Source organism: Barbus barbus (genome assembly GCF_936440315.1).
Source record: "Barbus barbus genome assembly, chromosome: 27".
In the NCBI taxonomy this organism is placed as follows: Eukaryota; Metazoa; Chordata; class Actinopteri; order Cypriniformes; family Cyprinidae; genus Barbus; species Barbus barbus.
In genome coordinates, this window is record NC_136755.1 from 14,667,478 (window position 1) to 14,692,685 (window position 25,208).

At 37.1% G+C, this 25,208-nt stretch overlaps 1 protein-coding gene across 2 annotated transcripts in view; it reads right to left on the reverse strand.

Annotated features, from left to right (window-relative positions):
• The window catches only part of LOC306847626 (uncharacterized protein), a 79,057-nt gene that overhangs the window by 20,976 nt on the left and 32,873 nt on the right, over positions 1 to 25,208 (reverse strand). For both annotated transcript variants that reach the window (XM_079381674.1, XM_079381673.1), the window contains exons 9-41: positions 23,070 to 23,102; positions 15,841 to 15,897; positions 15,413 to 15,448; positions 14,532 to 14,576; positions 14,364 to 14,402; positions 14,204 to 14,266; positions 13,487 to 13,531; positions 13,258 to 13,353; positions 11,714 to 11,752; positions 11,532 to 11,576; positions 11,213 to 11,248; positions 10,732 to 10,857; positions 9,905 to 9,940; positions 8,824 to 8,859; positions 8,593 to 8,703; positions 8,169 to 8,213; positions 7,518 to 7,553; positions 7,368 to 7,412; positions 6,723 to 6,773; positions 6,511 to 6,642; positions 6,336 to 6,371; positions 6,155 to 6,262; positions 5,800 to 5,922; positions 5,086 to 5,139; positions 4,943 to 4,984; positions 4,788 to 4,823; positions 4,033 to 4,086; positions 3,868 to 3,936; positions 2,793 to 2,846; positions 2,255 to 2,281; positions 744 to 800; positions 545 to 586; positions 270 to 341 (exon numbers count right to left, since the gene is read on the reverse strand). In XM_079381674.1, coding sequence (XP_079237800.1) covers positions 270 to 341; positions 545 to 586; positions 744 to 800; positions 2,255 to 2,281; positions 2,793 to 2,846; positions 3,868 to 3,936; positions 4,033 to 4,086; positions 4,788 to 4,823; positions 4,943 to 4,984; positions 5,086 to 5,139; positions 5,800 to 5,922; positions 6,155 to 6,262; positions 6,336 to 6,371; positions 6,511 to 6,642; positions 6,723 to 6,773; positions 7,368 to 7,412; positions 7,518 to 7,553; positions 8,169 to 8,213; positions 8,593 to 8,703; positions 8,824 to 8,859; positions 9,905 to 9,940; positions 10,732 to 10,857; positions 11,213 to 11,248; positions 11,532 to 11,576; positions 11,714 to 11,752; positions 13,258 to 13,353; positions 13,487 to 13,531; positions 14,204 to 14,266; positions 14,364 to 14,402; positions 14,532 to 14,576; positions 15,413 to 15,448; positions 15,841 to 15,897; positions 23,070 to 23,102 — 1,926 coding nt within the window. The remainder of the gene's footprint in view (positions 1 to 269; positions 342 to 544; positions 587 to 743; positions 801 to 2,254; positions 2,282 to 2,792; positions 2,847 to 3,867; positions 3,937 to 4,032; positions 4,087 to 4,787; positions 4,824 to 4,942; positions 4,985 to 5,085; positions 5,140 to 5,799; positions 5,923 to 6,154; positions 6,263 to 6,335; positions 6,372 to 6,510; positions 6,643 to 6,722; positions 6,774 to 7,367; positions 7,413 to 7,517; positions 7,554 to 8,168; positions 8,214 to 8,592; positions 8,704 to 8,823; positions 8,860 to 9,904; positions 9,941 to 10,731; positions 10,858 to 11,212; positions 11,249 to 11,531; positions 11,577 to 11,713; positions 11,753 to 13,257; positions 13,354 to 13,486; positions 13,532 to 14,203; positions 14,267 to 14,363; positions 14,403 to 14,531; positions 14,577 to 15,412; positions 15,449 to 15,840; positions 15,898 to 23,069; positions 23,103 to 25,208) is intronic.

Genomic DNA, 25,208 nt, shown 5'->3' on the forward strand with positions numbered 1-25,208 from the left:
CTTTTTTACAAACTACATTACAATTACATGACATTACATTTACATTACATTACATTTAATTGATGGCAGCTTTAGGCATTAAACATTATTTGCTAAATTAACATACGTTTTAAATGTAAACATTATCGGTGCATTTAAATATGCTTTAGTTCAAGCCCAGAGTTACCCATGCAGGCCTTCCCGATACAGAAGCCCCACAAAGAGAGCAGGATGGAGGAACAGAGAGAAAAAGCAAAGGTACGCCCTGATGCCATCTGTTTCATACTCACCTGTGGGCCGGGGAATCCTGTAAAACCTTGGAGTCCTGGGAGACCTGGAGGGCCCGGTGGTCCAGGAGGCCCCTAAGGCACATTAAGCACATGAGTAAAGTAAGAAGATGGTCATTCATTACTCATTAAAAGAGTCACAATCACTCTCAGATTTCTTTTTATGTAGCACTGAAACCCTATTGTAATTGCTAGTTTTTTTTTTTTTTTTTCTTTACGAACTTCTCAAAATGCAGCGATTTAAGCAGCAGAAGGGAGAGTGAAAAAGGATGTCAGACCTGAGGACCAGGCTGCCACCTGCTCTCACCACCTGGGACCCCCTGCAAGAAAAGAGTAATCAAATTCAGTTCTGTGAATGACAACAGGCCTCATGATTTAAAAGGTTATGTTTAATAGCCCAAATTCTTTGAGTGTTTATATGTGAGAGTGTGCTAATGTCCTCCTGATTAACAACAATGAAATAAAGCAATAGCTCACAGGTCCGCCAGTTCCAGGGAACATATAATTCAAACAGTTGCACTCTCCTGGTTCACCCTACGATGCAGAAAAAAACAATTTGGTCACAGTGAGTTGGACATTTTCTGAGTAAACTGCCACAACTAGTTTAGCCTGTTTCCAGGGTGATGCTATGTGGTTGCTAAAGTATTCTGAATGGTTTTTATGTTGCTAGTAGTTTGCTTATTGGAACAAATGATTTATTTAAATGAAATATATTCAACCTACACTAAAAGAGAGCATCACAACTCAGTAAAACTAAGATATATAACATTTATGAATATAATTCAGAATACATTTGTTTCTAGTAACAATATCCATTTTTATTTTTGTTTCATTTTTGCTTTTTGACAATAACTAAACCATTTAGACTACAACAACAAAAAATATATATTATTATTAATAAATGAATGCATACCGATTTATCATTAATAATAACAATAACAAATAATAAAATGAACTTGTGACAATTTAAAATATAATAATAATAATAATAATAATGTTTTAATGTAATGACATTTGACAGTTGAGAAGTATAAATATAGTTAAAAACAGGTCAAACCAATTAGTATTTGGAATAATTTTAGTGATAATTCCCTTATTACAACACCAAGCAGTATCATTAAGATACCTGTACTATTATAGTTTTTACTAATATTTTCAATCAGTTTTTTTTCCCATTTTCATTTTAGTTAGATATTTTATGATTTATTTATTTATTTGTTTTTTAAATTTAGTATTAAAAAAAATAAAAAATTCCCCCATATGTCTATATAGTTATTCTAGTACATGATATTAAACTAAATTAAAATAAGATTTTTTGCCTTGGCAACTAGATAAATTCATATTTTATATATTTTATTTAAATTTTAGTTTCAGTTTGATTTTTAGTTAACTATATTAAATTATGTTGTTGGGTTATGGTCCCAACACGTGTGCACGCACACGTTAAATTGTGTTGCAACATGACATGATGTCGAAATTACAAAAGGTTCTGCTGTAAAATTCTATCCTGGCACTAAACAGGAATGACAGAGCACTTCATCACACTTAGGAAGAATATGCATCATTTGATATCAGCTGCCACTTTCCTCTGTGTTTAGACAAATTAGTCTGGGAGACAACAGAAGACATTAAAGAATGAAGTATTTCCAGGGCTTTTCTATCGAGGTCTCTCTTTCTCATCTCCCTCACGCACATTTCCTTTCTCTTTGATACTCGGTGATGTTGTCAGATTACAGATGACAGCTGTTATATTCACCAATTAATAGCCCTGTTTTAGCTCGAGGGCATTTTTAACTTTTTCAGCACTGTCAAACTCTTCTGTCAGACTTATGCGTCTGTTTGAGTCTCCAGGGTGGACACATCACTGTGCGTACAGACGGTCGCTCTAAACATTACTCCTCCTATCCATCGTTCCCTCCACACACACATTCTCACTGCTTCGGGGAACCTAGAAATCACCTCCCCAGCTCACTGATCCAGACACTTACCTTGTCACCCTTAGGCCCAGTGGCTCCCTGAAAGACAAGGAGAAACACACACACACACACACACACACACACACACATACAAATGCTCAGTTAGACAGTGTTATTGTGTGTAACTCTCCAGGGCTAGTGAGATGAGTGTGGATCGGGGAGGAGCAGCGACAGGTGACGTGATGCAAGCAGACAATGTGTTGCTGTTAGGGATCCAGGCAGAGTCGGATATGACCCGAGTCTGTCTCTGGCTTCGCTCCTCAAGCTCTCTGCGACAAAGCCTCAGGTAATTAACATCTGATGCGAGAATGCTAACTTTGCTTTTTTTAATGAGACGAGCACTGGCAAGACAACAAACTTTTGCTGCCTTTGTCTCTGCAGTTTATGGAAATTCGTTTGATGCCATTTCTAGATGGTATAGCAATGAACAATGGACAATATGCTTGGGTGAATTTGTTAATGATAGAGCGTGTGTCACAATATGGAAACAAGCTAGAGGAATTGAAATGATTGCTGGAGATTACATGAATAAATAAATAAACAAACTTACATGACTCCCATCTTGCCCTGGTATCCCAGCCGATCCTTGTGTGCCATCCCTACCCTGTGACAGAATATATAAATCGTTTACAAGTGCAAGACCGAAAAACACAAAAACACTGTGTCTCATTACACTCCCTATTTTCTATGAAGTGAAATAGTATATTGTGAACATGACTATGAATAACAGCATACTTACAGTTTTTTCAACTGCTTACACACAAAAACTTTGGTTACACTTTATTTCGATAGTCCACTTTAGACATGCTACTAACTATAAGTAACTTTTTAACTACATGTCAACTACATGTCAACTAATTCTCATTAAATTGCAGCTTCATGTCTACTAACTCTCAGAGTAGACTGTTAGGGTAGGTTTAGGGTTAGTCGAGTAAGTTGACGTACACTTGCAAAGTTTCTTGTCAGTATGTTGTGGACCCATCAAAATAAAGTGTGAGAAGATATTAAACAGACAGTCTACTAATACTCTAATGACATCAATCGTAGTTGCAAAGTTACTTACTATTAGTAGAATGTCTAAAGTGGACTATCGAAATAAAGAGTTACCAAAACTTTACTTGTCACACAATTTCTGAAACCTGACACTCAAACACCAGAACCACACACCAAATCTGCAAAACCATACACTAATTCTCAGCCTTTGACTCAGTTTTCAATTTCATAAAACACTATTTGCAAAACACAACACACAATTCTCTATGTGACACACAAAAAATAATAGGAAATAATATTATGGCAAAGGTGTTTGCAAATGTTGCTTTTGAGATGTGTTTGTGATATTTGAATGCAGTGCTTCATTTTGAAAGAGAGGTGAGGCATCTTGCATTTTGTGTGTGCAATTCTTGGATTTGTGTGTAAAGTTTTGAAAAAAAAGAGGCAAAGTTTTGAATACGTGTGTAAGCTGTTGAAAAAAACCTGTAATATGAAAAATGCGCTTATCGTGCATTATTTTGGCATAATGGCATTCAGATATTAAATGTAATGAAGAGAGCAAGAACATAAAAAATGGCTGTCCCTATGGCTGGGGACAACATTTTTGTCCATGTTTTATCTCAGGTTCTTACTGGGGGTCCAATTGGTCCCATTCCCATTGGCCCCTGTGGCCCTTGTGGTCCCATTTCTCCCTTTGGACCCTATTGATATCAAGCAATACATTGGAACAGCAGTTAGGTCAGATCCATTGTGTCTTTTGGCCTAAAGAGTACTCTGTTATTGCGTTGGTGATCTACCCTTTGTCCTGCTGGTCCAATTGGCCCTGCAGGTCCTTGACGTCCTTCTGGACCCTGTAGGATACACATGACTATTTTCACACTTAGTTTCTTTATTGTTGGGGCTGTTTTATTTATTATTTTGATTTTCATACACATACTGTTCAAAAGGGTTGGTAAGATTTTTTCTCTCTTTAAAAAAAAAAAAAAAACTTTAATTCAGCAAGAATGCTATAAATTGATCAAAAGAGCCAATAAAGACATTTATAATGTCATAAGATTTCTATAACAGATAAATGCTGTTCTTTTTAACTTTCTATTCACCAATGAATCCTGAAAAATGTATTATAGTTTCCACAAAAATATTAGGCAACATTGATCATAATAAGAAATACTTCTTAAGCAGCAAATCAGCATATTAGAATGATTTCTGAAGGATCATGTGACACCGAAGACTGGAGTAATGATGCTGAAAATTACTTTTTAAAATATATTAAAATATAAAACAGTTATTTTAAATTCTAATATTATTACACAACATAACTGTTTTTACTGTATTTTTTTATCAAATACATTAAAAGCAGCCTTGGTAAACATAAGAGACTTCAAAAACATTGAAAATTTTTTACTGACCTCAACTTGTGAACAGTAGTGTATGTATCAGATAACAGTAGACTAGTACAAATACAGACAATTCAACATTTGCAAATTTGCACACTCAGAGGGCCAAATCCATGTGTGAACACCCAAGAACACAATACTTTTTGTGCACTTACAGCAGCTCCGGGAAAACCTCTAGGTCCCTGCTCACCCTGAGTGAGAACATCAAAACATTACTAAGAGCTGGAACATTTAAGGAATTATTTAAATGCAACTGAGACCTGCACATTTCTCTAAAAATAGTACAAAATTACAATAGCTGTTCAATCACCTGCAGTCCTGGAAGGCCAATACTCGAAGGCCCAGCATCACCCTAATAATAAATAAACATAAGCATCACTCCACAGTCAATCTTATCACTCTCGCACACAGTTGTGACTGATGCAAGCACATTAGTCAGGTGTGTAACTTTACCTGACTGCCTTTGAGCCCTGGAGGTCCCTGGATACCAGGTGGGCCTGGCCGACCCTATAGAATAAGAAAATAAAGAAAGAGTAAAGATATACAATGGCTGAACAATAAATAAATAACAAATTAATCACAAGGGGTTTATCACAATACAATCTGACACTGATTCTCTTAAAATACTTGATACTTGCTGATACCTCAAAACTTGCCACAATACAATTATTATTTGATTAGATTTAGGGTCATGTGATTGATATATTAGTATTATATTGTTAATTATATTATTATGTGCCCATTTTACGCAACCAGTTACATTTTATTAACTCACAAATGCAACCAAAATATAATATGAATATTTAATTGATATTTCAAATTGTTAGTCATTTGATCAATGCATTGATCCGTATCAATGTATCCTTTTAACCCTATTAATCACATTTATTTGCTTAATGGCATCTAAACCAAGTACTATCAATATTAATCATAGAAGTTAACAGCCCTATTTTATTTTCATTTTATCATCTGCTAAGCCAAAGTTCAATTGCTTAGAAAAGTGAACCTCTCCTCAACAAGCTGCATGATTTGAAGTATCAGTCATATATGTAACACAAATTGTGTGCTCCTAAGTTTAATATTTGGAGTTAGGACTTGGTTTGTGCAATAGTCATATAAAACACTAATTTATTGAGAAAGCATGCATTTTTACAGAAAAACTCGTGCCTGTTTGCCTCCTCGGCCTTCGCCTGGCAAACCTGGCTCTCCTCTCTCTCCCTTGGGTCCTGGTAAGCCAATAACATTGCCATTTCCTTCAGGGAGTGATGGACAGCTGTCACATGCATCTCCCTGGCGATGTAGACACAGATGCAAAAAGAAAAGACAGAAAGTTTTCAAATGCAAGTGAGCAGGAATCTAGATGGTCAACCATGCTTATCTGGTATTTTTCATATCAAAGCTGTAATCTATTATATCAATATGATGAATGATTATTAAAATATCCCGTGGTGGCGCATAATTTACTGCAATGAATTTAATATGTGACTGCATGATCAATGTAGGAGAGAAACGTGACAGTGACCTTTTCTCCTTTTAGTCCATTAAGGCCATTCCTGCCTGGTTCTCCTTGAGGTCCTTGGAGTCCAGGTGCCCCATCCACACCTGGGTCTCCTTGTAAACCCTGATCACCCTACAAACATAAAAATCATATTTAATGCCTAGAAAAATCCCTATTGCAGAGTTAAAAAATAATAATAACTTACTTTCTCTCCCTTGAAACCTTGAAGACCTGGTGGCCCCTGTTGAGACATCCATTTTGAAAACAAGGTCAGTGTGTTTTGGGCTTCTCAAATTAAAAATTATACACTGATGCACTAGAAGCAACACACCACTCTTGCCTCCTCTTATATAAAGTGATCATAAAATAGTCAGGCTTACCTGTTTGCCCTCTACTTCTTCTCCTGGTGGGCCTGGAGGTCCTGGAGGGCCACGTTCCCCTGTGACCTTTGTCGTAGATGGGCCACTTCCCACCTCAGAGGTTGTGCCTTGGCACATGCCACATGAGTCTCCCTTAAATACAAGGCACATTAAGCACATCCATACTCTTTTAATGAAGGAGAGAAAAGCACTGTGTGAAAACATTCACTTACCTTTTCACCTTTTGGACCATTTGTCCCTATACCGGGTTGGCCAAGATCACCCTGTAAAAATATGACACCACTAGTGAAAATGTACTCTTACACAAAACTATCTATCTATCTATCTATCTATCTATCTATCTATCTATCTATCTATCTATCTATCTATCTATCTATCTATCTATCTATCTATCTATCTATCTATCTATCTATCTATCTATCTATCTATCTATCTATCTATCTATCTATCTATCTATCTATCTATCTATCTATCTATATTTTTTTTTATAATACTTTGAGCGATAAGTTGAACTGAAAAATAAACTTGAATTTCAGAATGTATTTTTTTTTTAACAGTTTGTCACACTTGACGTATGAACTCATGAAAATTCATGTAAAAAGTTTTAAAATTTGGGGCCTGTAAGATTTTGTAATGTTTCGATGTATCTTATGCACTTATGCTAATCAAGGTGGTGACAAAAACAGTAAAACATTAAAATTGTGAAATATTATTATAATTTGAAATAACTTTTATTACTATTATTATTATATGTGTCTCTCCAACTGTGGTATTTGTGTCTCCTGGTGCTGTGAGGTTGCAATCAAAACATTTTACAATCAGTGCAGAATAACAAAGTCTGAGTTGAGCTTAATCACCTTCTCTCCTTTATTTCCACTTGATCCTTTTGGACCAGGTTTGCCCTAAAAAATATCAGCATCTGCACATTAATCTAATCTCGAGGTCAGTCATAAATCGTGTTAAAAGCAAAGAATATATAATAAATAATAATAAAAATGGTTACTTACAGTTTTCCCCTCATTTCCTTTGCTGCCTGCATTACCCTATAACCAGAAAATTGGACACATGAATGTACATGTATAACAAAATACTGTCTACACCTTATAGTTTCCCAAAATGACAATACCATTTTATAATGTGATAAAGATTATTTCAATTTGATAATTACCACACACACACACACACACACACACTATAGACATGCACAGTGGTAACAGAAAGTATTTGAACACATAAGCCACACTTAAGCATATGGGTAACACTTTATAATATCAATGCACTGGGGAAAAAATGGCATTGAAAAAAAAATGCACTCTAACTTTTCTCAGAACTAACTTTTAGCAATTACTTTTAACCATCTGGTCCCAAGGTCATTTTTAATGGATGTATGAAGTAATTTCTCTCCACACAGGTGCCCTAGAGAGCAACTACAGGTGTAGTTCATCACATTAAGTACAGAGGTGTTACACTAAATCTGACAACCAAATTATTTTTGTGAAATGCTTTGTTTCAATTAGCTAAAATAATGACATACATATATTTAAGTGTCCAAATACTTTTCAGAGTCACTGCACATGCATATGTACCTGTTATACTTTAAAACCATTCGAAAATGTAGAAATCCATCACCCCAGTGAATACATTTCCATTAGGTTTACCTTTTCCCCTTTTAGTCCAGCAAAGCCACTTGAACCTGGTTCTCCCTGTACATGAAAATCAAGCAAAAACAAAGAAAAAGAAAGCAGAGAATATCAGTGCATATTCTCTTGTTTAACAGACATGAAATGAAAGCCTTGGCTACTTAATTCCCCAATCTGTCATTAGAATCATTTTTTAAAAGCATTTGTGCCTGAGGCTTATATCTGAGCCGAATGCATGGAGTTATACAGATCAGGGATGTCTGTGGTTATGCATGAGCCAATATATGCATCCCTGCACACTCATACACAACCACTAAAGTGGATATCAAAAACAGCTTGCATTGTATTTTACTGCACTTCAGGACTTGTGGGAGGAAGCGATGCAGAAGTTTTTAAATGCTGTGTGCTGGATATCAATGAGCAATCACTCCATCACATTCACCTGCTCTCCTTTCTGCCCAGCACCTGGACTTCCCTTCTCTCCCTTTTGAGCTCGATTCAAAATGCCTGCTGGAATATCTCCAATGGTAGGGCAGCCAGAACACGGTTCACCCTAAGAGAACAAAGATGGCAAGACTTCGCAACTTAATTTCACTTCAAAACTTCTCCCAGTGTCAAGCAATTCACAGTGTACAGATTCTTTATCTTTCTTGCCAACACTTGGCAGACTCACCTTTTCGCCTTTGGCCCCGTCTACTCCTGGCTCTCCCTGTGAAAGAATCACAATGCACAAGAGAGTTTGTAAAAATGGCTCAAACTCTGGATGACATTTTCAATGACTCAGCACTCTTGGATTTGAAAAAAAAAATGAAGGCGGTAGTTTAGTCTGGAATACACCGCAATGTGCTGTAGTTGTCACAAAACAGCTGCTGACTTTTAAGAAAAAGCTCTGCAACAGGAAGCAGCGATTAAAATAAAATTGAAAGCCTATTTCATTGTCTCTGTGTGTATGTGGTCATATTGCATATTTTGGATTGGTTAATGGTTCCCCAGATACAGACAAAAAATAGAGCAAATTAAAAAAACAAAAAACAGAAGTATTGCTTGATTAAAAAAAAAAAAAAATGAATGCCAACATATTGTAAACTCAAAACTCTCTTCTCTTTCCAAAAACAAAACAAACTGACAACTAAGTGGCAAAAATAGGTTATTACAGTAGTTTGTGATGTAACAAAGATGAATGCATGAACACATTATGCCCACATGTACACGTCAATAACAAATATTCAGTGCCCTGGCCTGGCCAGTAATAAAATAATGAAGAGGAAGTTGGATACATACTAATAGTCTGTAGTGTTGTTTCTAATTTCTCATGCAAAGAGGGTATTTACAATTAAGTCTGAAAATGTACAGTAGCAAAAACAGCCCAATTAATTCTAAGGGTCAGATAAAGGGTGGGAGATGGTAACGTAAGCTAAATTATGACTACTTTTAGTGCAATAAATCCTGATTAACATTGTAAGTGGACCTCAGGGGAGCAAAATAAGATGATAAAAAGAACTACACACACATTGTAAAATCTGAGGAAAATGTGAGTGAAATTTATGGAAAAGTCGCCTTCACAATGTTTAGCAGTAGTTTATTTTTTTCATCCAACAGATATATTGACTGGTAAATTCCCAGTTTATTAGCATTTCATTCATTGTATTTTTATAATATCCTACCTTGTGCTACAATATTGTACTGTAGATACTAATATTTTTACATATATGTGTGTGTTTCTAAGAAAGAGTAAGTAAACAGCAAAAACTTACTTTGTGTCCTGCTTTGCCATCCAGTCCAGCAAGGCCCTATGTAAATAGAGGCATACAATTATCAGCATCAGTCTCCCTAATCATGACACTAATATCATCCTAGCTGACCGCAACTTCTCCACAGTAAATGTCCCGCATTTGCACCCTGTCACTTTCTGCATCCCACGCTCTCACACTCTGTCGTACAACTAGGTATGAAGAATAGATTGTGATGGCATTGGAAATCATTACAGAGGAATGCGAACAAGCGCTTTATGGTATGCTGAGGATGTTTTTGTCTGAAATTTTCCCTCTTACTCTGAAAAAGAGAGAGGAGAAATTTGAATAAGCTTAAAAATGGAAATGCCTTTACCGTGGTCATTGAGTAAAATGAAATCTGACACAGAAAGTGGTCTAAACTTTAAGGGGTGGGGGGGGGGGGGGGGGGGGGGGGTGGCTGATGGATTTCATGGATGATAGGAGAGACCTGAATGTTCCTGAAGCTATAATGAAGCACGATAGAAGATCTGTTCTCCCTGTGAGAGGGTAGTGGAATGGCGACAGCATTTTTCATTCATCACAACAACAGCAGGCGAAAAAGACCTCACTGAATGTTGGCTTATTTCATCGAGCTTGGCAAACACAAATATGGCGGGCCAACTGAGGTGAAAAGCATTGTCAGCTGGATATTTTGCCTAAAGTGTCTACCAGGCACAGATTTGAGTATTGGAAGATAAAAGCAGTTTCAGGATGCTGCACAGAGACATTTAATCACACATCTGGACAGTTTTTAGCTTTTTGTGATAAACACAATCAGTTTGTGGAGTTGGTTTCAAGAGTGAACTCACAGGTGGACCCTGTTCTCCTTTGCCTGGAGCCCCTGGTTCTCCTTTAGGTCCCTGCTTGCTCTGAAATGCCACAGTGTTACCAGTGGAGTTGAAAGAGACTGCTGGACATGGTACACACGGATCTCCCTGAAGACAGAAAAAAGCATTAAATGGATTGTTCTCCTAAAATTGGTTAAAAACTACGACTCCACTGGGACTCAAAAAAGGTGGACTTGGACCCAACCCTTTAGTACATAAATAATGCTAAAATTACTTTCATATTATTTTGAAAAAAAGACATTGGATGTTTGTGTCCGATGCAAGAAAGTAAGTCATATGGGTTTGGAACAACATGAGATTAAGTAAATAATGAAACTGTCCCTTTAAAAATAAAGCAATAAGAGTCAAGAATATGCTCTGAGACTTTCTGTGAATTCTGTGACTCATAACAAGCAACATAAATTTTCATGCAGAATCTGAAATTCAGACTGCTTACACTTACCTTCTCCCCTTTAGGTCCCCAAGGACCTCTCGGACCCTGTCAGCAAAACAAACCACGTCATTGGGTATGCATGAAGATTAGAAGCACAGAAGCTCATTGAGTTGCAAATGCAAATTATGTGCTGATAGCTCCAGTGGTAATAAAACTAATTATGGTGCTGATGATAGTAAACACATTTTGTCCCTTACAGTGACAGAACAATCAGGAGAGTGATAGAAAATCAGGATAATTAGCGTCTTCTGTCTTAGCAATTCAGCACACGTCATCGTTTCACACTGACATCCCTCTATAGGTCAAAATGAGAAAAAAATGCACTTACAGGTTCTCCAGGCTTTCCGTCTTCACCAGGTATCCCAAAATCTCCCTAGAAATAGAGAGAATGCTATTATTTATACACAATTACACAAAAAACAAAGCTAATGGTACATTTTCATTAAAAACACATTTAACATCCTCGTCACTTTGTGGTCATAGCAAGAAAACATATATTAGTAACCATACTTTCTCTCCTTTGGATCCTGGAGTTCCACCAGGGGGCCCCTGTGACATAAAAACAACTGCTTAGGAAGTAAAAAAGAGATAAAATAGAACAGCAGCATACTTATAACTGTATAATGCCCAGTATACACTGTGCACTTCAAGTTGTATGTTAATTATTAAATCATATTATATACACACACAACCGTTCAAAAGGTTGAGGTCGTTAAGATTTTTTTTATGTCTCTTATGCTTACCGAAGCTGCAATTAGTTGATCAAAAAACAGTAATATTGTAAAATATTGTTAGAATTTAAAATAACTGTTTTATATTTTAGTATTATGTAAAATGTAACTTGATGAAAAGCTGTGATGCAAAGCTTAAATTTCAGCAGCCATTACTCCAGTCTTCAGTGTTACACGATCCTTCACAAATCATTCTAATATGATGATTTCTTATTATTACATTTCTTATTATTACTTTTACTTACTAAACTGTGACTTTTTCTCAGGATCTTTTGATGAATGGAAAGTTCAAAAGAATAGAATTTATTTAAAATATAAATATTTTTTAACATTATAAATGTTTTACTGTCAATTTAATGCATCTTTGCTGAGTAAAACTTAATTAAAATTTTTGAACACTAGTGTTTACCTAAAAGTACCTCAGATATATATTTTTTTATTAATTTTTATTTTTATTCGTCTTTTTATTAAGTTATTGTATTTTTAATTTTAAATCCAATTTTGGGGTAAAATATTTTAACTCTTGTCAGTCTGATCAAATAATAAGTGACAAAATGTAATTTCCAATTAAATTTGATCACTGGAAATTAAAGCATAATTTTTCTGCTGAATACCAAATATCCCAAATATGTCAAATTGTGGTAGGTCTACGCATACATGCTACAAGAATAGTGGCATACATACACACTGCAGAAATGCTACTGTAGTATGCAGAGTAGTATTCTATAGTTAATATAGCCTGAATATATTATAACTGTCACAGAGAGTGCTTCCGTGGCTCCCTCTTCGGGCCATCAGAGGGCTCCATCACCAGAGTACTGAAATTCCTTTTGCACTACATTTCCCATCTACCCCGTACCTGGCGCTAATTTTCTTCCCCATGACCAGTATTATCTGGGCTACTTAATGCAAGCTCTCTCTTGGGTTCATTGCGAAGTCTTGTTTTACCTAGCTGGACATTACTCACTAGTGTTTTCACAATACAATAACAATCTAATTATTTTCGTAATGAGAGGAAAATACTTTTTAAAACTGACAGAACAAAGCTGAAACGTTGGTCCAAATGCATTGATTGACAATAACAACAACAAAAATTCTGATTTTGATTCTGATTCTGAAAAGTCAGTTAAAATTTTTCTCTGAAACTCAAAAACTTGACAGTTGCAGCTCCTATTTTTGCAACACTGTTTTATTTTCTATCCAATAAACTCAAAGACAATACACTAGAGAATACATCCACAACGTAATAACTTTAAAATGTATTAAAACCTTAATTTTAAAAATTGTCTAGAAAGAAAGTAAGTAAATTATGAATCTGCCTACCGGTGGTCCTGGTTTTCCAATTCCAGGTGGTCCAGGAGGTCCTGGGCGGCCTGGTTCTCCTGCAAGCCCCTCTGGACCAACTACACCAGGAACACCCTGTGAATTAATCAGCACTGAGAAACACTTGTGGTGCATAACAAGCACTAAAGATAATGACACCACAAAACTAGGTCATTTATAGTATCCTAGAAAACCGTTAAATAATGCTGAGAGGATCAGTCCGTTTTACCTTTTGTCCTTTAGGGCCCACCACACAAATAGGATTAGCTCGACCCTGTGACAGCCAAGACCAAAAAAAGATCATTAGCTTGAGTTCATCTCAAACGCTGCATAAGCAGTATCACACTAGTTATATAACAACCCTCCAACAGGAATCAAACAAGTCAGTTCACAGATGACTGGAGGCTTAGATTGATAAACAGTTTAAAAGAAAATTCCAAATATGCATTAGTTGGCTCGGCCATATTCGCCATCCCCTTTGCATGCTTTGTATACGGAATAGAAAAGATTAAGCGTATTGCGACCTGACTAGACATTTAAAACAATCAATGAGGCTGCATTGATTTGTGGCTCTTTGTTGGCTTATGTAATCTATGCAGCATTAAGAAGATTTAACACCCAAACACATATCTAATGAGAAGAAAAGGCAGCACTGAGTATATGGGTAAGAGTCTAATGCATAATACTTTTCGCAGAAGAGTGTTGTGAATATATGGAGCCACTTTAAACAATATAAAAAGGAAAGACACTCTTGCATCCTTTTAAAATTTAAATATGTGCACAGAGACATATTATACATCCTATACAATTGCTTTTTGAGTACACTCTTGCAGCGAGAATGAAATATATCAACGCGTCTGAAGGAGACTCAAGAGGGCACTTGTATATACATAATTTACATAATTATGAGCATCTTTGACTTTCACATCAAATGCTAGTCACTTACATCTTTGCCTGGACTTCCGGGCAAACCTGTGGCTCCGACTTCTCCTTTCTGTCCTTTGTCACCCTGAGAATGTGTATGAGAGTGACAGACAGGCAGAAATGGAGATAAGTAAGCAGCAAGCTCTAATGCATTCGTTAACAGTCATACCGTCTTCCTTTACCTTCACTCCTATAGCTTCTCCCCAGTTGGCAGCCAGACCCTGAAACGTAAAGAACGAGAAATGGGTGAATCAATAGCCAGAAATAGTATCAAGATATCCCCTCTGCTTCAGTGAAGCCTGTTGATCGCCAGCCTCTCTCTCTAAAACAAGGGTGGCACACACACTTACCGACTCTCCCTTCTCTCCTTTCTCCACTTTAGCTCCTTCTGAGCACTAAAACACAAAAATACAGCATGACATCCAAGTCCCATTCAGTGGAGGCCAAAATTGTGAGACCACTGAGAAAACCTGGAATTGATCACCTGATTTAAACCTGGAAATAATACTAAAATAACACTTCGACATTCAACTTTAACAGTTTGCACCAGAGCAAACCATCTTTTGGCGTTAAAATAGTACTGTCAGGATTTACTAAAGATACGCAGAGAAGAATTAATGCCTGACCTTATTAAATATGCATTTGTAGGAGATTCCCTTTCAGACACAAAATTTATGGGAGGAGAGTATTAATCATGGAACACGATTTACTAATGTTTGCGCTCGTTAATTACTAGTATTTGCGCCATTATTTAATGCCCAAAAAAGCATGTCTTAAAGCAGGCGGTAATTTGCGCTGGTCCTGGTAGATTGCGCTGGTCATTATGGAAATTATCTGGCTGCGTCTGTTAGTAAATCAGCCACAGAAATTTCCCCTACCATCGGCGCTTTTATGGAATTGCACTCTAATGCTAATTTACCCTGTTTAGTAAATCTGGCCCCTAATCTGAAAATATTGTGTGTATATTTATTATTATTACTCTATGTGAGATTAAATATTATATATCAATATTTTATATATAATAAAATATTTGTTTGTATTTTAATATAGTTATTATTATTATTATTACTATTATTAAAGTGATAGTATAAAAAAAATTAACTACTCAATTTCAATGAAAATATATATATATTCTTTATGTTTATTTTAAAGAGGACAGGTAATTCATAACTTCAAATGATCAATCTGTGCCAGAAGGGTAATTTTCCAGGCAAAAACCATGTTGACTCACTCGTCCAGGAACTCCAGCACCAGTACAGTCCAAACCCTGTGTGGTAAAAAATAAAATAAAACATTTAAGGAACAATACCCCATACACGTGTAACAACATCCCTGACAAATTGTATATAAGCTACAGTTTTGCTTTTAAATGCTATGTATCAGTCCCCCCCAACCAGAAGAATCTTAATATCGTCTTGATGCTGGGTTTTTCATTTATGCTATTAATATATTAAGAGACTCTGCCAGTAATAATGAAACTTTTGAGTAGTCGGCTGAGCTGGATCACTGGCAAAGAAGCTAGCTCCTAATGAGGCATTTGTATAAGATGCCAAAATAAACCGCGCTGCAGTCATTTATTCCCAGCAAGCCTGGACAGAGAGCAGGATTTAGCACACAAACATACTCATTTGGTATGATTCAGTGTTTGACATTTCTTACCCGGTCTCCCTTCTCTCCTTTGAGGCCTGACTGACCAGCATAGCCCTCCTGAATAACCTGCAATAAAATGAAGAATTCAATGTACTCCATGTTTATAACACAATTTCATATGAACCCTATGTTGAAAAGACCAGCTTGGATTGAGCCAATAAGCAAAAAACATGATTATTGTGCCAAGATTTCAATCTTGTACATGCAAATATGAAATAGAGCATGTGACGTGATAAAAGCACTGATCAACTGTGCAAAAACTGGACAAAAAAACTCCTATTTCTAAATGCATTTTGTGCAATAATACTACATGTGTGTTTGCATGTGCATTGATAGCTGCTTCTCAAAATGTTCTTATTAAAGTTCCTCCAAAGCAGCAGCAAGTCTGGCCAACCTTTAATCATTCATACCCAACAAGTATCATGAATCCTTGCCAGATTTTTCAAAGACATAAATGCATCTCTTTCCAAGGGCGTGATAACGCAGCACTCATGCACACTTATGCATGCAAATCCTGCTGCCTACCTACACAGCCATAAAACATGCTGCACACATGAATGTGAATACCCACACTCGATTCCTCATTGAGCAGTACACAGCCTGCACACTTGAAAAAAGAGAAAACCAGGTTGCTCCTATCCATGACAATGTCTGTGTGTGATTTTTGAAATATTATTCGCTCCACTCTACTTTAAGCCAGCTTTGCTTTTTGTGTTGTTACATATGCTGGCCTGCTGGTGGCAGTGCAACATAACATTGATTGGCATGGGAGTGCAGAATCGGGGGCACGCGCACGAGGACCACGACTGCGTGTCATTTCAGCTTGCCGATGCCCTCTCACGGGAGACAAAGATCAATAGGAACAGAAGTCTCCTCATGGCAATGTTCACCAAAGCCAGCTGCAAAGCTATAAGGGAGGGGGGACACGCAAAGTCCAATACTTATAAATAGTTGTTCGTTTTTAGCGGAAGAGCACAATTAAAACAAAATCCACCACCCGTCGAGTCCTGCTCAGCCAACAGGCGGTTAACGTGCATTGATGTGGTGAGGAAAGAGAGGAGGAGAGGTAGGGGCCCATCTCTGTGCCGCAGCTCTGAAAACGGTTGGCTGACGTGCTGGGCTGATTCATTCTTTCCAGAGGTGCACACAGAAGAAAGCTACATGATGAAAATCAACTCTTTGAGATTTTCATGCACTCGCTCTGCTCGCATGAATGAATGGATTTATGTGCGATCCTATATTCTACTGTTAGAGACGATATCGTTTTAAGAGAGTCTTTGTCTATGACCAATTGTGCGCTCAGCGCTAGAGGAATATACTGGGTTTAAATACAATTTAAGCTCAAACCGCAGCATTTGTGGCATTACATTGCCACATATATTATCAGCAAATATTATTTTAAAGCAAAAATCTAGGTTACAATGAGGCACTTACTATATAGTGAATAGGGCTGATCCATAAACATTAACATACTTACTGTTTCCATAGTATAGTCAGAGGACATGAAGAATATGCATGTTAACATTAATCTTGTGTTAGAAAAAAGTACTAACCTTTTCTACAGTCTTATACAATTTTACAACTTATTTGCCTACTGGCATACCTAAAACACTAAAATGGTTGTAAAAAAGATGAAAACAACTTTAGTTTTAACAGAAGAATTAATATAAAAGCTTTTTTTAACATTATAAGCTATACATTTGTGCTTAAATCCTTCAAAAGTGTGCCTGTTCACTTCCACTGTTAGCACCTCAATGTAATTGTCACGAATCTGGTCTATGAACTTTCGTTTACTCACCACCAGAGGTCACTCGCTCACCACATTGACTCTTGCGCCACACTACTGTTGCACTTCGCCTCAAACTACAATTCCCATAATCCATTGCACTGACGACACACAGCTGATTGCACTGATTACACAGCGTACTTAAACCATGGACTTCCTCTTCCTCTCTGCCGAGTATTGTATAGTGTATATCACTCTCCTAGCGATAGCTACTCTACGGAGCCACTCAGTTATCATTGCCTTGCCTTGCCTTTTGTGTTTTCTAGTGTTTTGATTCTTGCCCGTGTTTCCTGTAGTGGTGGGCAGAGCGAGGCTTTGTGAAACACTGAAGCAGTTGAAGCAAATGTGTCAAGGCTTCGAAACGTTTCGACACCCGTCTCTACAGTGACACCTAGTGGGCATTTTCAAGTATTGCTCTGAAACAGTGTCGACAAAGAAACAGTTAAGCGAATTGACAAATTATAACGTATGTTGTGTTAGTTGGTCTATCAAGTGATTTGGGGGAGTGGTTAGTGTGCTCGACTGGAATGCTGTCTCCTTGGGTTCGAATCCTGGGGGAAGTCATCTTCACAAAATTATAATGAACAATTAAAATGTGTGTTTTTATTGTTCTGTTCTTGTAAAGTGTTGAAACATCGGTCTGACATCTGAATGAACTCTTTGTGAATAAATAAGTGTTCTTTTGGTAATGAAAAATAGACAATAAAATACATCAAGCCACAATGTCTTACTTTTTTTTTTTTTTTTTTTACATATAAATATTTTTATTTAAAAATATTAATTGTTCTGCTGTTGATGGACTTAGCCTACTTCTTTTTTTACATAGAATTTCTTCAGCCTTTGAAAAAATCCTCTCACAAAAACCCATGAAGTGAAGATGCGTTAACTCCACTTTTATACTTTGTGGGAGTTAGGTTGAGACAGATGTGCAATTGTGTGATTTGTTCCCGACCCTGTCAATAAAATGCTGAATCGGCAGGTATGCCACGTCTCGAAACACTTGTGACACGCCCCGATGCTTCGAATCGCCTTAGTCACGTGACATGAGTGTTTCGAATCACGCTTCGGAGCAGTGTTTCAAAACATCTGCACTTCGGGATCTCGACACTGTGTCGAAACGTCAGTTTCACGTCAGCCATCCCTAGTTTCCTGGATTAACCTTTAGCCTTGCCGTTTGGACTCAGTTTGCACCTATCTTGGACTACTGCTCGAGTACCTGGATTATCTCTCTGCCATGCCCTGTTGGATATTGTTTGCCGATCATCGACCCACGCTTGCCCTAGGATTACTCTTTGTCTTGCCTGTGATGTTCCTGTTTGCCATTGTATGAACCTTGCTTGATTTCTGACCTCACCCTTTAATAAAGCCTCGCAAATGGATCCGCATGTCTCACGTCTTGTTCGCCCCGTAACAGTAATCTTGATTTGTGCTTTTATGCCGTTTCAAGAACATGGAAGAATATCAACTTTTGAATGATTTAGCAAATGTGAGATTGATCCCATGACAAAAAGGACACCTGGGGTCTTGCGGATTTCACAGATGCATAAGGCCACTAATCCAAAACAGCGTTACTCATAATATAAAGTATTTATCAATATTATGAATCAGTTTTTTTTATATTCTCACCTTTTGTTTTAATTTAAGGTTTACAAATTTTCTTATGTTCTTGACATTTTTATTTGTTATATCTATATTTCTACATACAGGTACATCTAAAAAAATTAGAATATCGTGAAAAACTGCATTTGTTTTGTAATTTATTTCAAAAAGTTAAACTTTCATCATTACATGTAAGACATTTCAAAAGTTTTTTTTGTTTTAATTTTGAAGATTAGAGCTTAAAGCTCATGAAAGTCAAAATCCAGTATCTCAAAATCAGTGGCGGCTGCTGGTCTTTCAAAGAAGGGAAGCTAATTTTCGGCCTACATCATAAAAATTGTCCATTTATTTATACGTAAATTCTGCCATCGTGTGCAGTTTGCTAGCTGGCTAGTTCACCGCCTGGCCTACTGTATGAATGAATGAATGAACAAACGAACTAAAAAAAACATTAAACTCGACGGAGGAAATGTGGGAATTAGGTTAAACTGAAACAAGGAATGTGGTGTATAATTGTGTGAAATGTATAATGAAAATTGGCCAGCAATTTCGCCAAGCAATTATCAAGAAATAGTTGCAGCAGTTTGTCTTTTGACTACACTTGCAAAGTCCACTATGGGACTGAGCTCGAATCAGTGTTGCCAACTTCTTTCGATGGAAAGTTGCTAAAGCCAGTTTGAAAAGTCGCTAAATGTCGCCAGATGACATCATGCGCTAATTAGTATATTCATTACGTCATCGCGTCATATTGCCTTTTACATTTGTTTGTCTCTCTGTGCTCATACTGTATTTTAATGCAGCCAAATTCTCAATAAAACTGTTTTCCTTTATATATTTTACTGTTTATGTTGTCAGTCAACGGGATAAATATGAAATAGTGACTGAAACGCAGCCCTTTAAGAATACATAACCAGCTCTCCCTCCTAAGAAGTTAGTCTGCACAAAAATCCTAATTTATAATCGAGCCGTCGTCTTATTAAATCAAATAATACACACAAGATAAGACAATTCCTGTGCTGTGATTTCGGCTATATTTGCATGTAAAATTAGAGAAACAACATAATATCTATTTGAACTGAACGCGCTGCTCCTCTCAGCCGCTCACTGAACAGAGAAAGAGCTGACCTCGCGCCGTTGCGGCAGTACCAGCGATCACAGAGACTCGCTAAGGTTTGTCAAAGAAGTCGCTAGATTTGTCGCTAGTCACTTTTGGGGAAAAAAAGGTCGCTAGGGTGGTCTGAAAAGTCGCTAAGTTGGCAACACTGGCTCGAATAGCTTCAGCATCAGCGACTTCTTATAGGACACAATCGCTGTCAATCAAAAGGAGATGCAGTCTTTCGACAGACCCTCCAATCATCACGCAGAAGCCCGGAGTCCAGCCCCGCCCACTCCTCCATTCACCCCCAGAGACGCTGAGCGTCCGGGAGCGGGACATAATCGCAGCATTTATCCAATGACCGTCTAGTTTTGAAGCACTGAAAAAAACTGTTCAAAGCAGCCCCATTGAAGTCAATGGACGCTGGGCTTCAACAGGCAAATACACTGATGCTACGGGAATATATGAGAAGGAAATCGAGTCACCTGCTATATGTAGCTGATTCTGAACGAACTCGTCTCTGAGATGAACGTGTTCTAACGCATTTTTAATCAATAAAATGTTAACACAATAGTACATGTTTGACCATTAATTTTTTTACATTATAGGGGAAGCCGAGCTTCCCTTGCAGTCTTAAAGAAATCCCCACTGCTCAAAATATTAGAATATTTCCTAAGATCAATAAAAAAAAAAAAGGATTTGCAAAGCAGAAAAGTTCAAGTTCTTTAAAGTATGTTCATTTATGCACTCAATACTTTGTCAGGGCTCCTTTACATTTCACTGCTGGTTATACAGGTACTCTGTATAATTGTGTATGTGACAAATAAAAATCTTGAATCTTGAATCTTTAGCACAAACTCCAGCGTCAGTGAGGAATGGCATGGAAGCGATCAGCCTGTGGCTCTGCTGAGGCACTATTGAGCCTTCAGCTCGTCTGGATTGTTGGATCGACTGTTTCTCTTGAAAATATACCTTAGCTACCATATGGGGTTCAGATCAGGCATGTTGGCTAGCCAATCAAGCACAGTAACATCATGGTCAGCAAACCACTTGGAAGTGGTTTTGGCACTGTGGGCAGGTGCTAAAGTCCTGCTGGAAAAGCAAATCAGCATCTCCATAAAGCTTGTCAGCAGATGGAAGCATAAAGTGCTCCAAAATCTCCTGGTAGACGGCTGCATTGACTCTGGACTTGATAAAACACAATGAACTAACACCAGCAGACTGCACATCACAGCACCCTAAATCATCACTGACTTCAGAAACGTCACACTGGACTTCAAGCAGCTTGGATTCTGTGCCTCTCCAGTCTTCCTCCAGACATTGATTTCCAAATGAAATGCAAAATTTAAATTGATCTGAAAAGAGGACTTTGGACCACTGAGCAACAGTCCAGTTCTTTTTCTCCTTAGCCCAGGTAAGATGCTTCTGATGTTGTTTCTGTTTCAGAAGTGGCTTGGTAGCCCTTTTCTTGAAGACGTCTGAGCGTGGTGACTCTTGATGCACTGACTCCAGCTTCAGTCCACTCCCTGTGAAGCTCTCCCAAGTGTTTGAATCAGCTTTGCTTGACAGTATTCTCAAGCTTGCGGTCATCCCTGTTGCTTGAGCAACTTTTCTGACCCAATTTCTTCCTTCCAGTCAACTTTGCATTTAATATGCTTTGATACAGCACTCTGTGAAGAGCCACACCTTTCAGTAATGACCCTCTGTGACTTACCCTCTTTGTGGAGGGTGTCAATGATTGTCTTCTGGACCATTGCCAAGTCAGCAGTCTTCCCCATTATTGTGGCTTCACAGAACAAGAGATACCCAGAATTGATACCGTAGAGATGGTCGTTTAATGAAACTCAAATATAAATATTATAATTTATTGAGATCCTGGATTTTGACTTTCATGAGCTGTAACCTCGAATCATCAAAAATAAAACAAAAAAACTTTTGAAATGTCTTACTTTACATGTTATGAATGTATGAATGAAGTTTTTCATGATATTTAAATTTTTTGAGATGTACCTGTATAGCTTTTTTATTTTAATCTAAAATTAATTTTAGTACATTTAATGTAATCTTGATTTATTTCTGATTTTCATGTTAACTTTGTGTGTGTTTCATCTTGTGTTTATATTTTATTTCAGCTTTAGTTACATTACTGAAAATGATTTTTAGTAATTTAGTTTTAGTTAACAATAACACTGGTTCACAACAATTTGCGACAAGGCGGTTGACCCATCATTTAGCTCTGTGAATTAAATCAAAACCAAAAAAGTCTTACTCACATCCCACTCAAATACGGGCATTTTCAGGCTTTGCATTTTTTTTTTTTTTAAAAAGGTAATACCTTTTTGTCTATGAGTCATAAAAAATACGTTGAGTGTTGAGTGGGTGCAGAGAGGGGAAAAGGTGAGAGTTTTATGTGCGAAACATGGGTGTTATTCACATATTGTGCCAGAGAAGCACATTTACCAAGCAAATGTTAGTCCCTCTAATTCCAGGTGGTGTAATATTACACAGTATGCTCTGCTATCGGTAGTAAATTATCTCATGAGTTTGTCAGGGTCAGTGTCAATGTTCTTCCCACTGCAACACAGCACGCAGCAATTTACTTTCCAATTACACTGAATTTCTACAGCTATTGGGTGAAATCTGCTGGGGCCACAATTCTTTTTGTCAGGTTTGAAGCTTTATAATTGAAACTGCCTGTTGCTGTTCATGGCAAATATAAATATTAGATTTTCTGGTTACTTAATTCAAATAACTTACTTTTTCTTCCAATTTCTTGGATCCAAGAATTGCCTGTAGAACATAAAAACAAAGAAATGGAGGATGTTAGAACTGTTAAGATACAATGTTCAAGACACAATGAATCCAAAGTAGCTACAGATCTAATAACCATGTTTTCAGCAAACGTGAAGAGAGATCACATTAAAACAGGGGGGAATGAGAAGAAAGAAGAGCTGAAGCCTCCTAAATAGGGTCTTGCAATGCCTATGCACATATTATGCCATCTCTAACTTTTCATGCTTACCTAACAATGTTCTGCTGACTTGATGTTGGCATATTCAAGTGTTTCCTTTATCTAGATTTGTTTGTATTGTCATTTTACTGTTACAGAGTTTCATCAGTATGATCAACAGTGAATGTTAAACTCTTTTGAAAGAGAGCAAATGGGGAGGAGAACTAGATGGAATGGAGAGGGGGAAGTGCAGTGAGGAGGGACATGATTTGAAAGAGAACATCAGGGACAGGCAGAATAACAAAAGATGTGTTTGTGGAGCAGATGTGTAAGTAAATCCTCGAGTCATGTCTGAACAAAGAGGGCAAACACAGTATCGGGAAGGCTAATCTGACTGGGTAGGCATGAAAAAGGAAGGAGAAATCATAAAAACAAGAGTAGGACAGAAAAGTGCTCAGTACCTAATCTCAGGTCATACCCTGAGATCCAGGTTAGAAATTGCTGAAAGCGGATGCACGCACGCATACACACACACACACACACACACACACACACTAAAAACAGGGTTCCACAGAGAACACGAAATGGACATGTTGTCCGTATAGCTACAGGCTTGCACAGGATGGAAGAGAATTGTGATGACCTGTTCCAAAAACCCTGGTGGAATGAGCGCATGAATAATGCAGGAAACTTTGTTTAGCTGCAACCGTGCAGCTCTCAGCTCATGAATTTCTCCCTGCCGATGAGCTCGACAGAAAACGGATGTGATTACAGAAGAATGCTGTGCTTTTAAAGGACTTAAATGCGGGGTGGTTTAAGGATCTGCGTCGGAGGAAGGGGTTAAACCAGAAGTAGGTTAATGCTAGGAGCGTCCAACACAGCCTGGAACTCATTACAGTCTGTCGTAAAACACAGACTGCTATGGTACAAGACAGTAACTTGGGTCAGGGGAAAACATGGGAGCTTGTGAGTTTTTTATTCTGTCTGCGCATGTGTACCTCCAACAGATAAATAAAGAAAAGGGCTGGAAGTGTTTCTGTGCTGAGCTTGAGCTCACAGCTGTGGAGCTGTCTGGTAAAGATTGTATATGGAAGAACTCCACAAGTTAACAAACACATAATTTGTGCATGATCTCATGTACACGTCGACAAAACATGGCAGTTTCTTTAAAAGTAACACAACTGCGACTATATTGAAGACATATGCTACAGTTGTTTTTTATTTTTTCATTTATAATAAATATAAATGTGCTTAACCCTCTGGTATTGTTCATTTGGGGGTCACACTTGTCACTCAAAAGTGACCGAACACCTGGAATGATTTATTTTTTTAGTTTATTTTCAGCAAAATCAATGACATATGTTTTTGTTTGATTCTATTTTTGTTATTTTGTATTCTGTATTATGAGAAAATTTCATGGTACTAATTAATAATATATTTTTATATTACTTTTCAATTAAGGCAGTATTTCATGTTTGAAATGTTGGTTTGAAATGTGTCTATTTTGCACTCTTGATATTTTAGAGTGTCACCCCTGCATTGTTGTGCACTTTTTCCTGCCTTGTAAATGATTTGTAGATTGTGCACACAAACAATTCTCTGTATTTTCATATTTTTGCATATTTTCATTTCCAATGGCGGTCATTTTTCACCACGAACAACACAAGTGTGGCTATTTGTTATGACCATTTAGCTTTTTCGAATCAAGTCCATGATTTTATTTATTTATTTATTTTTTTGTGGTCACACAGTCTGACTGTCATAAAAGTTTTTGAGTTTCGTAATAAAGTAGCAATTTTTTAAAAATAAAACTTTTTTTTTTCCATTTAAAATGACCAAAAAGGAACAGAAATATAACACTGGAAAATTGAAGTCGAATTTTTGTCTTTTTTTTCAGTAAATAAATACATTTTATTAATATAATAAATTAAATAAAGTATTTAAAT